Source organism: Megalobrama amblycephala, linkage group LG6 (genome assembly GCF_018812025.1).
Source record: "Megalobrama amblycephala isolate DHTTF-2021 linkage group LG6, ASM1881202v1, whole genome shotgun sequence".
NCBI lineage: Eukaryota > Metazoa > Chordata > Actinopteri > Cypriniformes > Xenocyprididae > Megalobrama > Megalobrama amblycephala.
The window spans coordinates 10,912,102-10,924,408 of record NC_063049.1 but is presented as its reverse complement, the minus strand read 5'-3'; the positions used below and the strand labels follow the sequence as shown (position 1 = coordinate 10,924,408).

The window sequence follows — 12,307 nt, the reverse complement described above, 5'->3', positions numbered from 1 at the left end:
ATGGAGACATATATGTTTCCATACTATTGCTTCTAATTTGTTTTCTAAAATATTAAATTGAGAATCCTAAAAATAAATGTATCATTTAGTGATCATTTAACACGACTGAATGAAGATGCATTCAGTCAAGATGCATATTTTCGTTATGCAAAACTGCTTGTCTTTACTATAAGTAATCCTCTTTTGAACTGTACTGTATACTGAATATAATTTTGATAATGATGTAAAATAATGCTATGTGGGTGAATACTTTATGGGCGAGGACTTGCCTAATGGACTTGGGTGATAATGCCTAATGATTATGCCTAGTGATAATGAAATAATAAATTATTTCATTAGTAAATGTATAGTATAGGAAACATTATTATACTGTATAGAATATACTGCCATTATTTTGAAAATAGAAATGTGGCCAGTGACAAGATTATTTTAAAACTTATATGGATTTAAAATGTATGCAGTCAGTGAAGGTGTGAAGTGTAATCCTGTACTTTAGCATTGCAGTTTTAATAAAATGCAGCGCATTAAACTTGTTTGGGTTACTGCAGTTATTTAGCAACATAACAGCATATATACATGTTAACAGCTGAATTTTAAAAGCATTCATCAGATGTTAAATTCTAAAAAATCTTAGTTTGAAAATTTAAATCTGGAGAAGTCAATTTTCTTCGTTTAGTGATGACACACTCACATTCAATCTTACTGGAAAGTCTAAGTTTATGTAGTTTGAAACCTTGAAAATGTGCAATTTTGAAACACTTAAGTTAATGCCAAAAATATATATGTGCATAAACATAGCCAGTGGATTCCTAAAATGTCAATTTTTAAGGTTGGAAAAATAAAATTAACATCAGTATTAATCCTTTGTGAAGGACAACATCATTGGCATGGTTGTAAAGTGTTGTGTGTGTGTGTTTTCAGAAATTCCTGGATGAGCTTCACGATCATGGGCAGCTGCACTCCATGTCTGCCTGGATGGAGATGTATCCAACCGTCAGCGCTGATATCCGCTTCAACAACATGCTGGGCCAGCCAGGTCTCTCTCGCTCTCTTTCTCACACACACACACACACACACACACACAAACACTGAGCGTGGCAGGCTTTGATGCTGATGAATAATACATGTAAAAGGGTCCTGTCCTCATTTCTGACTGTGTCTCCATTTCACCAGTACAGTCTGTGAACTCCACATGACTCTGATACATCAGCACTTATAAAATAGGCAATTTCTTATTTTGAGCCCTCTAAAACAAAATAATTGAATGACGAATAAAAAAATCTTTATTCGCCTTATTATTATTTAATGTATTGCTATTGGATATTGGTGTCTTTTATTGTAAAAGTGATAAGCCTCTCAACAGTGTTGTGCTGTGTGCATTTTTTAGGCTCCACCCCTCTGGACTTATTCAAGTTTTACGTGGAGGATCTGAAAGCTCGTTACCATGACGAGAAGAGAATCATAAAAGACATCCTGAAGGTGAGAGAGAGACTGACGGTCAGTGATTATCAGATCTGTGCTGAAGCCCTTGACGACGTGTGTGAGTGTGCGTGTGTTTGTGCAGGATAAGGGCTTCCTGGTGGAGATCAACACAGGCTTTGAGGAGTTTGGCTCAGTGATCAGCTCTGATAAACGTGCCACCACGCTGGATGCAGGAAACATCAAACTGGCCTTCAACAGTGTAAGCAGACTGCCTTGCTGTACTTTATTCAAATTAGCCTTGTTCCAAAACGTTGTGAGATGGCTAAACTAAATTTTAAGGCAACAAATGATGCTTTTCATCCAACATGAAGGCATGTAGGGAGGCCCAAAATTTGAAGACGTATACTTCGAAGATGTATGAAGATGTATACTTCACAGAAAAGGCAGTCCCAAATTTCAGTCAGTGTTGCTAGGGTTAAGGGTTTTCATGTCAGATTCGTGCCATATTAAAATGGACACAGGTAGCATTTTTGGGGGCTACTTAGAATTTACAGTGGCTGAAAAAAAAAATTTCATATGTTAAAAAAAAAGAAAATGGGTTAATAATTAAAAGTTAAGAATTTTAACCCATATAGTGGTTTACAAATAAAGATTTCTCTCTCAAATAATTGCTGTTCTTTTGAACTTATTATGCAACAACAACAAATCTACATAAATATTGATCAGCAAAAACAACATGTTTTCAACATTGATAACAACTGAGCACCAAATCAGAATATTAGAATCATTTCTGAAGGATCACGTGATTCTGAAGAATGAAGAAAGTTCAGCTTTGTCATCACAGGAATATACTACATTTTAAAATACAATAAAATACAAAACAGTTATTTTAAATTGTAACTTTTCACTATTACTGTTCTACTGTACTTTTGATCGAAATATAGTTTAAAAAAAATAATTATTCCAAACATTTGACCATTTGTGTATATTATGAATGTGAAAGACTACGGTGTGTTAAGAACATTTGGAAAGGAAAATATGCTTAAAATTATAGCTTAGACATTTTTGGATGGTGTGTTCATATATCAAACGTTTGAAATGTCATGTAAAACCTGCCTCAAATTTTAAAACTGAAAATGAGAAACAAATAGTAGGAGAATTAAAATCGCCCAAATGTACAATAGATTGCGTAAAATCAGAGGAAAGACGAATAAATGTCTACGTACGTACAATAAGAATAGTTAAAACTGTTCATGGTGTGTAAAAGCAACACTAAATGTGTTTTTAAAGCCCTATGTGTCAACAGTGTTTGCTTAATGAATTTTGGGCTAGGTCCTTTTAAGCAGATTTTATTTTTTACTTTAGAGTATGGCTTTTTAGCTTAGCTATATGTTCAAGCTATATTTTCTAATGTAGTTTGTGTGCTGATTGCACTTTTTCCGTGTGAGTTGCTGCTTTTGTAGAACCATTCAGGTCAGTCTCTTATGAGGTTTTATTTCAGTGTGGATTCTGAAAGAATGCTAGCTCACTAGAGTTTGGAGCAGAGAACCAGTGTGTTGTGTTTAGTTCATTTTTACTGATTATTGAAGTGATCGTTCACATTCATTGACTTGTGTTTGGTTTCTTTGTCCTGGTTCTGCTCTTAGTTGCTCGAGAAGGCTGAAGCACGTGAGAGGGAGAGAGAGAAAGAGGAGGCCAGGAAGATGAAGAGGAAGGAGGCGGCTTTTAAGAGCATGCTGAAACAGGCCACGCCCCCTCTAGAGCCTGAGGCCACATGGGAGGGAGTATGTCACTTAATTACAATAAATATCAAAAATTATGAAGTTTATCTATTAGAAGTAGAATCTATCTGAACTGGATCCTTATGATGTTATTCGTCTTCCTCTACTGATCCTGTGTGAATGATGTGTGTTCCTGCTAAATCAGGTACGAGAGAGGTTCCTAAAAGAGCCTGCATTTGAGGATATCACTCTGGAGTCTGAGAGGAAGAGGATATTCAAAGACTTCATGCATGTACTAGAGGTATAAAAGAATTCTAAAGTTTTTACAGGACTTTTTGAAGAAGGCCTATTCATGTGTACAAGAATTGCCTTGAGGAATGGGTGTGTTCATTTTTCCTTTTATACCACATTCACCCAATGTACAGTTTATTTTGTGACATTCAAGTTTTTTTCTATTTAAAAAAAAGGGGCCCTGTTATGCTTTTTTCAACGTCAGCTTTCTTTAGTGTGTAATGTTGCGGTTTGAACATGAAAAAGCTCAAAGCTCAAAGTCACTCCAAAGGGAGTTATTCTCTCTATTAGTAAGCACTGTTTCTGAACTCCTGACGAATTCTTCACATTCCTCATTTAAATAATTCCTGCCCAAGACACAAAATCAAGGTGCGAGGCCTGGTTTAGTTGTGTTAGTGGTGTGTTGAAACTCACGGTTATGGTAAGGGGCGTGACATTTCAAAAACATGCTCAAAGCGGTTGACCAATCACAACACGCTTGTCTAGCTGACCAATCACAACACACTGGTCCAGCTGACCAATCAAAGCACATTGCACTTTTAGGAACTAGACAGAGCATTACTGACAGTCTGCGAAGGGAGGTGCTGCAACAGTGTCAAGTATGGGGAAAATGTTTGAACATTCAAGCATGAAAACTTATTCTAGTAGACCCCCCAAAAAAACTAATTTGAATCAAGAATTCAGTAATTCATTGGTTATGTCTGTGATTTCTTTTCTGTACAGCATGAATGTCAGCATCATCACTCAAAGACTAAAAAACACTCCAAGAAATCCAAGAAACACCACAGAAAGCGTTCCCGATCTCGATCAGTGAGTATTACCTCTAGCCATCTCATATCCTACCTTTTGTGGGAAATACGTCGTTCTGACATTTCGCCTTACCTCCATATTATGGCAAATGCAGTGGTGTTTAAGCACAGTGCTGCTTTGTGTACAGGGGTAACCACTCTATTTCTGCTGTTCTATATGCACCATCTGCTCTCAGAATGAATTTGCATTTTCATTCAGCCCATCTTCCGTTTTTGTTCTGACCAATTGAATATAAAGTATGTAATTTATGATTTTGATTTTGTCAGAACTTTATTATTTGAATTGTAAAGTTGTTAAGTTATTTTTACAGGCATTTTACAGTGTAGGGTGTTGTAAACAAGAAAAAGAAAATTGCTAACTGCAGATAAATAAAAACTCAAGTTCATAAATCCAAAAGGCCTCCCTTTGTAACAATTTCTTGTCTCTATCTCTGCCTCTTATGAGGTAAAATCTTCTAAATGCTCAGGAACTTAATGTCAGACAAAGAATGTCTGGCTAGCTTAAAATCACAATAAATTGGAGATGTATCATCCTGTCTCCTGATGGCACTTGTTCAATGATTCTTGTGCATAATAATGCATAATGCACATGTGGTTTTGCCTATATATATAACAAAGAACATGAACAAATAAAAATATCAATCACATGTACTCTTGCAAGTGATCAATTGTCTAACCTTGTATGTTTCCAATGTATGAGAATGTATAAATGATTTAAATGTAACATATTTAGTACAAGAAGTACAATTGTAACATGGAAAGTTACCCTGGGCATCAATATGGCACCTATAAGGTAACCCGTGTTTTAAGGACGTTTGATGAGCATTCTTAGCATGAACACTATTCTTTTTGGGTGTCTTTTCTGTAAAGAGAAGAGACCATTTGTTCATCAACAGATGCTATACAACTATCCAAAAAATTGACATTAGTGATATCCACTTGATGTGTAAATTTGATAGGTCTTACACACTTCATATATACAGCAAATGCTTCAACATCCCCTTCAGAGCCTTTGTAAATAACAAGAGTTTAGGGTGTTACCATAGGTATCAGTGTTGTTTCAAAACAACGCTGCTACTAAGTGTAGTTTTATTCTAATATCAGAATTTTCTGAAACAACTTCAACTGCTGAGTCTAATAATTTATGGAATTAATAAACCCTTTAAAGAGTAGGCTTATTCATGAGTATTATTTGCATTAAGATCTGGTTCAGAGTTTGCTGGTATGCATTTACTCAAGACACTTTCTCACACATCCTCCTAACTTGTGTCCTGTGTGTTTGTTCACGGAAGGGCTCGGAGTCAGAGGATGATGAGTATCACTCGAAGAAGAAGAAACGTTCAACATCTAAATCTCCGTCTGAGCACTCTTCCTCTGGGGAATCTGGTCAGTGTCGTTTCGGATCGATATCAGTGTCCTGCACAGCACATCAATACTGAATACATCACGACCGTTTAACAGCAGTCAGAGACTCTCAATGATAATCATGTGATATTGATCTTCACAGAGAGAAGTTACAAGAAATCTAAGAAACACAAGAAGAAGGGAAAGAAAAGACGCCACAAATCAGTGAGTAGAGAAGACCTGAACCTCTTTTATACTTTTTCCTTGAGTAGCCACTGACTCGATTCAATTGAGGATGAGCATGACTACATTACTAAATGACACGCCCACAGACAAACAGAGCACATCAGTGTTTGTTTATAACGATAACAGTAAAGAATATAGTTCTAAAAATCATACTAAATATAAAAGAATAGCAGAGTCCACCCCACAAGTGTAACGATAATGGCACAGAGAAATGACATTGTTGAAATCACTTTCAAAACTTTTTTTTTTCCGGCCGCTGAACAGCTTGACAGCCAATCAGAATCCATTCTGCTTTAAAGAGCTCGAGCATTTAAAGCAGCAGGCCACAAAAATCAGTGCACGCTTAGAATAAACAGAACAATATTGTGCATTGCTGTGGACACTAATATAGTTCTTGGTGTGAATGGGCCTTTACTCATAGTTTTTATATTTAATGTCCAAGGTAATATGATTCAGCATCTTTGTGCCATTCTAAGCTTTCATGTATTGAAGCAATTTCTAAAAATTAAAATCTCTGTCCCACTTTACTTATCTTTTCAGTAATAGCTGTGCACAAAAATACAGAGTGGCAAATGTAGTCAAATCTCTTATGTGCTGTTAGTTTGAATCGGTCTGTAATATGACTTGCAGACTGAATCAGTTATTGTAGTTCTGAGATCATTACTTTTTACTTCAAAATGAACTGAGCACTGAGAATGGTTACTGTTACGTTGTATTTAGGTTTGTGCGATATTTTGCTGAGCATGTTTTTGTGCTGGTACTTTGACAGTCGTGGACCGCTGAATCCTGAAGCTTTTTTTGTATTCTGTGCGGTAGACATTTTTACTTTTATAAGGGCAGTCTTTTCTGACTTTATTAGATGTTTTCTTTTGTCAAATTCTTACATTTTAAACTGAAACCAGCATCAACAAAAGCTGTCTTTGCACTGCCGAGGTGTAAGAGTTGCACTGCAGATGCATTTACATGTTTAATACAGCTCAGATATAGCATGAATGCATTTACTCTGCAATTACAATTGCAAAGTAATACTATGAGATTGTTTTAAAGGTGCCCTAGAACCAATTTTTACAAGATGTAATATAAATCTAAGGTGTCCCCTGAATGTGTCTGTGAAGTTTCAGCTCAAAATACCCCATAGATTTTTTTTTAAATAAATTTTTTTAACTGCCTATTTTGGGGCATCATTAACTATGCACCGATTCAGGCTGCGGACCCTTTAAATCGCACGCTCCCTGCCCCCCGAGCTCTCGACTATAATACAGTGCATTTACAAAGTTCACACAGCTAATATAACCCTCAAATGGATTTTTACAAGATGTTCGTCATGCATACTGCATGCATGCGTCGGATCATGCAAGTATAGTATTTATTTGGATGTTTACATTTGATTCTGAATGAGTTTGAGGCTATGCTCCGTGGCTAACGGGCTAACATTGCACACTGTTGGAGAGATTTATAAAGAATGAAGTTGTGTTTATGAATTATACAGACTGCAAGTGTTTAAAAATGAAAATAGCGACAGCTCTCTTGTCTCCGTGAATACAGTAAGAAACGATGATAACTTTAACCACATTTAACAGTACATTAGCAACATGTTAACGAAACATTTAGAAAGACAATTCACAAATATCACTAAAAATATCATGATATCATGGATCATGTCAGTTATTATCGCTCCATCTGCCATTTTTCACTATTGTTCTTGCTTGCTTACCTAGTCTGATGATTCAGCTGTGCACAGATCCAGACGTTAATACTGGCTGCCCTTGTCTAGTGGCTTAAACATGAGCTGGCATATGCAAATATTGGGGGCGTACATATTAATGATCCCGACTGTTACGTAACAGTCGGTGTTATGTTGAGATTCGCCTGTTTTTCGGAGGTCTTTTAAACAAATGAGATTTACACAAGAAGGAGGAAACAATGGTGTTTGAGACTCACTGTATGTCATTTCCATGTACTGAACTCTTGTTATTCAACTATGCCAAGGTAAATTCAATTTTTGATTCTAAGGCACCTTAAAAAAATACAATTTTGAATATTTAAAAATGAAAAACTGGTTCTAGGGCACCTTTTAATATAAACTGCCAGTAGGTGACAGCAAGCCCTTATCCTAATGAGTGAATTGAATTGAATCAGTCATTCAAATTATTCTTTCAAAAATAGCTGTATTCTACTAGGTTACATCATGGAGTTAATGATTTTTGCAAAGTGAGTGATATACTGATGTCAGATCGCACATCAAACAAAACAATTACAGTATTATTGCAGATGTTACACATTGCAAACCACTAGTTGTTCTTAAGGTTCATGAGACTTAAATCGGTGTTCATATGAAACTTTGTAGTATAACATTGTTTTGTTGTAATTTAATGGTAATTAATACTTTTTAGGTAGTACTGTTTTGTGTAGTATATTTAAAAATATAAATAGGACTTTAATTTTATTAGTATTTGATTAACTCTTTCCCCACCAGCATTTTTGAAAAAAAGTTGCCAGCCAACGCCAACATTTTTGAACATTTTCACAAAAGTTTCATAGCCCCCAGAATATTTTGTTGTATGAATATCTAAACATGCAAAAAAAAAAAAGAAAAATAGGGCTGCACTATTAATTGCAATTAACTCGAAATCATGCTTAAACCATTTGGCTTAGTGCAATTATGAAATCGCAAAGGCTGTGAATTATTATTATTATTTTTTTTTTTTTTATGCGCAGCTTGTCAGTGAAGCACGGCTCTGTGATCAGCAGTAAATGCTACTCCATGAAAACACTGCAAGTTTGAGTTGCTTATATCATCCATTTGAAAAAGCAACGCGCGTCAGACATCTTTCTAAACATGAAGCATTTATGAAGCTCTTGTCCAACAAAAGACATTTAATAACATGTTTTTACTCCAAACTCACTTCATAATGTCAGTCGAGTGTTTGAAAACATCCTTCTGTAAGATGATGTGGCTTCTCACACAGAACAAGGCATTAAAGAATATTATTTCATAGCCTTTATCACTGTATAGAATACTATGTCGATTAGCATTGTATTATAAATATACTTTATTATCATGAAAATACCTGAGAAGACTTGCAGAACTCAGATAAACCATATATTGTTGTAGTCCTGTGTTTATTATTATTATTATTATTATTTGCATTTAAGCTTGGACTTTTCCTTTAAAGGTGCTCTATGTAAATTTTTGACTGTACTAAAGCTTAAAAATACCATAATATGTTTGCAGATATTTATTAAACATGCTGAGTTCACATATGCATTTCTTTGAAAACCATTGCTACAGCCAGTTATTTTACTTTGAAATTTGCGTTCTGTGTCGGATTTTATGTTTTTGTTTTGGTCTGTGCAAGACCACACGTCGCCAATGTACACAATAGTATTTCGTCACCCGGGGTTGCCAGTTGGCGGAAAACGCATGCAGTGAATTGCAGCCATGGAAGCCAGCGAACAAACTGGGTCAGAGATCGCAGATTCTACCCGACCTAAAAAGCCTAAAAATCTCTGTGAATGGGAGTTTATTAAAACGTGATATCAACTCATCATAAATCAATAAATCAACTAATTATTTTAGTGTGCAAGTCTCCTCGCCTTCCAATGTCAATTGAGCTCTCTCCTGTTGCGTGTCTTCAAACTGGCAACCCGCGGGAGTGTCAAGTCTGAGGAGGAGGAGGCGGGGCAAACAATATTTTGAATTTGGACTGCAGTACCCATTTCAACCACTAGCTGACATTCTTACATAGAGCACCTTTAAATAGTGTTCAATTCCATGGTGCAACACATTTACTCTCACATTCATTGAACACAAGTTTTATAAAGTGTATAACTTTAAACAGCTATTATAGGATAATGAGGAATATCACACTCGTTGTCTTGCAGGCCTCCCCTGAGTCTGAAGGAGAGAAAGAGCGGAAAGGAAGAGAGAAAGAGAAGGACAAAGAGAACGACAAATCTAGAGGGAAATCACGTGGAGAGTCAAAACAGAAATCCCCCAAAAGAAAGAGTGCAAAAGAAGAGGTGAGCAACCATATCTGAGACAGCTTCTGTAGAGTCTCATTTACTCGCACCCAGATGTGATGTGAATCTCTGTGTCTGTCTCTCAGGGTGGATGGGATACGTCTGGTAGCGAATTGAGTGAAGGAGAGCTGGAAAAGAGGAGACGCACTCTCCTGGAGCAGCTCGACGCACCATAAATCACTCAGTGTCAGTCTGTCCGTCTCTGTCTCTCTCTCACTTGCATTCCTGTAATGTGTTTTGCATCCTTTTGGAATGTGCTGACAGAATATTGATAAGCATCTGAGTGTTGGATATTTGGCTGTGAATTCATTGACTGTCATGTAGTCTCTCTGAGAGGCGGTATTGTCTGAACATCAGCACTCTTCTTGATCTGGGCGGCATGTTTGACTTTTGTAACATTATTTTCAGAGGTTGCAAGTGTTAAGTTGCCTTTAACTGCAGAACCTTTTTTAGGTAGTTGTATATTTGTTAATGGCAATAGTTTTAAACATCACTGATAAAATGGAAAAATGACCAAGCCTGCATAAAAACATCTATTATTCAACTTCAGATTAATCTGTAAGATTGTCTTTGAAAGCCATTTTGGGAAAACAATGTTATCAGTATGAAAAAAAAATGGTCTGCAGCATTGTTTTCAACTTGAATTTTGACAAATAAACTTTAAAAAATAATTTTGTTGTTGTTGTTGACTTGTTCTTACATTTACTCAACTTCAGCATCCCTTCAGTAACTTCAGATGTCCTTTGCATGAAGCTAGTTGAACAAACTCTTGAGTTTAAAGTTGACAAATCCAATCTGGTTTAGACTGAGTCTCAACATTTGCTACAAATGTCAACTCTGCAGTGAACAACCAATCATGAAATATGGAGAAAGTTTAATCCGCTGCTTGTAAAAGTATTATTGCTGTATTTTACTGGTGACGTCATTTTGTAAAGAAACTCTATGTGCCTAAAGACTGAAGAAGTTCTTGTAGTTACACAGGGACAACAATAACTGTCATTTTCAAAAACTTGCACTTTGAAACCCATTTTTGCATTTTCAGACCTCCAAAATGCTGTTGTCGTGTAACATAAAAAACACAGAGGAAGAAACAGGACAAAAAAAAAAAAAAAAAAAAAGTTAATTCATATAGGTTCACAAGCACAAAATAACAGTTAGCATAGTGATTTTAAAAGACTAGATGATTTTTCAAAAATTATTTAATTGCGAACTATCATTTGCTTTACTCACAGCTGATTGGTCTGTTTTCAGTTTGTGATCCATACTGTAATCCCAAATAAGTTGTCAAAACTCAAATTTGAGGTAGTCAGTTGCCTCAAAGTTTTTAAGTTAAGATATTCAGTTTAAGCAAGCAGAACTGGCAGATTTTTATTTTGTACTCATATATTTGAATTGTTCTTAACTTGAAATGTTTGAGTACATTAATTCATACATTTAACTTAAAATTTCCATGTAACCTCAATTTGAACATTTTTATTAGTATAAACTTGGCTATAACAAGCTAATTCAGAAAATGCTAATTTGTTAATGTGTTAACAATAGCATGGCTTAGCACTTGCTGAATGAGTACAGCAATATAAAGCATTTAACAACCTCGTTCTCAAACCAAGCAACATACACCAGTTGTCACCATGATGGTAAATCTCCAAAAACCCACATTAACAGAAACTCTTCTAAATTAGCATAACAAAACATTATCCCACTTAACATTAATCTTTTTGCGCAAAAAAAAAAAAAAAAAGCATTTACTTTCCATTTCAAGTGTCATGGGCAAACCATGCTGGGAAATAGAACTCCCAGCCCAGTTTCACTTAAACTTGTCTAAATTAAAAGAAATAAGTTTAAAAAAAACTCACAACAATGAAACAGTTCAGTTTATTTAAAATATATCAGTTCTGTGAACTTGAAAGAAAAAGAAAGTGCTAAATACTCAGTTATTTTGACTGAACTAATTTAAGTTCAAACCAATTAGTGTTTACAGTGCAGTATTAAAGAACAGGTTTGCTGTGTAGTGGAAGTTACCATGGTGATGAGAAGTAAAAACCAATCCACCTTCTTGAGGCTGAAAAACTGTTTCCTCAAATTAAACTCAAATTTATGGGCTTCGTGCAACAGGCCTCAAGTCTAATACAGGTGCTGGTCATATAATTAGAATATCGTGAAAAAGTTAATTTTTTTATTGTAAATTATTTTTAAAAATGAAACTTTCATATATTTTAGATTCCCTACACGTAAAGTAAAACATTTCAAAAGTTTTTTTTTTTTTTTTTTTTTTTTTTTTTTTTAATTTTGATGATTAGAGCGTACAGCTCATGAAATTCCAAAATCCAGTATCTCAAAATATTAGAATATTTACATTTGAGTTTCATTAAATGACCATCCCTACAGTATAAATTTCGGGTATCTATTGTTCTTTGAAACCACACTAATGGGGAAGACTGCTGACTTGGC

The 12,307-nt window shown here is 35.3% G+C and overlaps 1 protein-coding gene across 2 annotated transcripts in view; it reads left to right on the top strand.

Annotated features, from left to right (window-relative positions):
• Positions 1 to 10,527, top strand: part of prpf40a (PRP40 pre-mRNA processing factor 40 homolog A) — a 28,842-nt gene extending 18,315 nt beyond the window's left edge. For both annotated transcript variants that reach the window (XM_048192932.1, XM_048192931.1), the window contains 10 exons: positions 922 to 1,036; positions 1,388 to 1,479; positions 1,565 to 1,681; positions 3,069 to 3,206; positions 3,349 to 3,444; positions 4,158 to 4,244; positions 5,536 to 5,629; positions 5,751 to 5,812; positions 9,719 to 9,856; positions 9,943 to 10,527. In XM_048192932.1, the coding sequence (XP_048048889.1) occupies positions 922 to 1,036; positions 1,388 to 1,479; positions 1,565 to 1,681; positions 3,069 to 3,206; positions 3,349 to 3,444; positions 4,158 to 4,244; positions 5,536 to 5,629; positions 5,751 to 5,812; positions 9,719 to 9,856; positions 9,943 to 10,032 (1,029 nt within the window). In that variant the 3' untranslated portion in view covers positions 10,033 to 10,527. The remainder of the gene's footprint in view (positions 1 to 921; positions 1,037 to 1,387; positions 1,480 to 1,564; positions 1,682 to 3,068; positions 3,207 to 3,348; positions 3,445 to 4,157; positions 4,245 to 5,535; positions 5,630 to 5,750; positions 5,813 to 9,718; positions 9,857 to 9,942) is intronic.
• Positions 10,528 to 12,307: the final 1,780 nt, after the last annotated feature.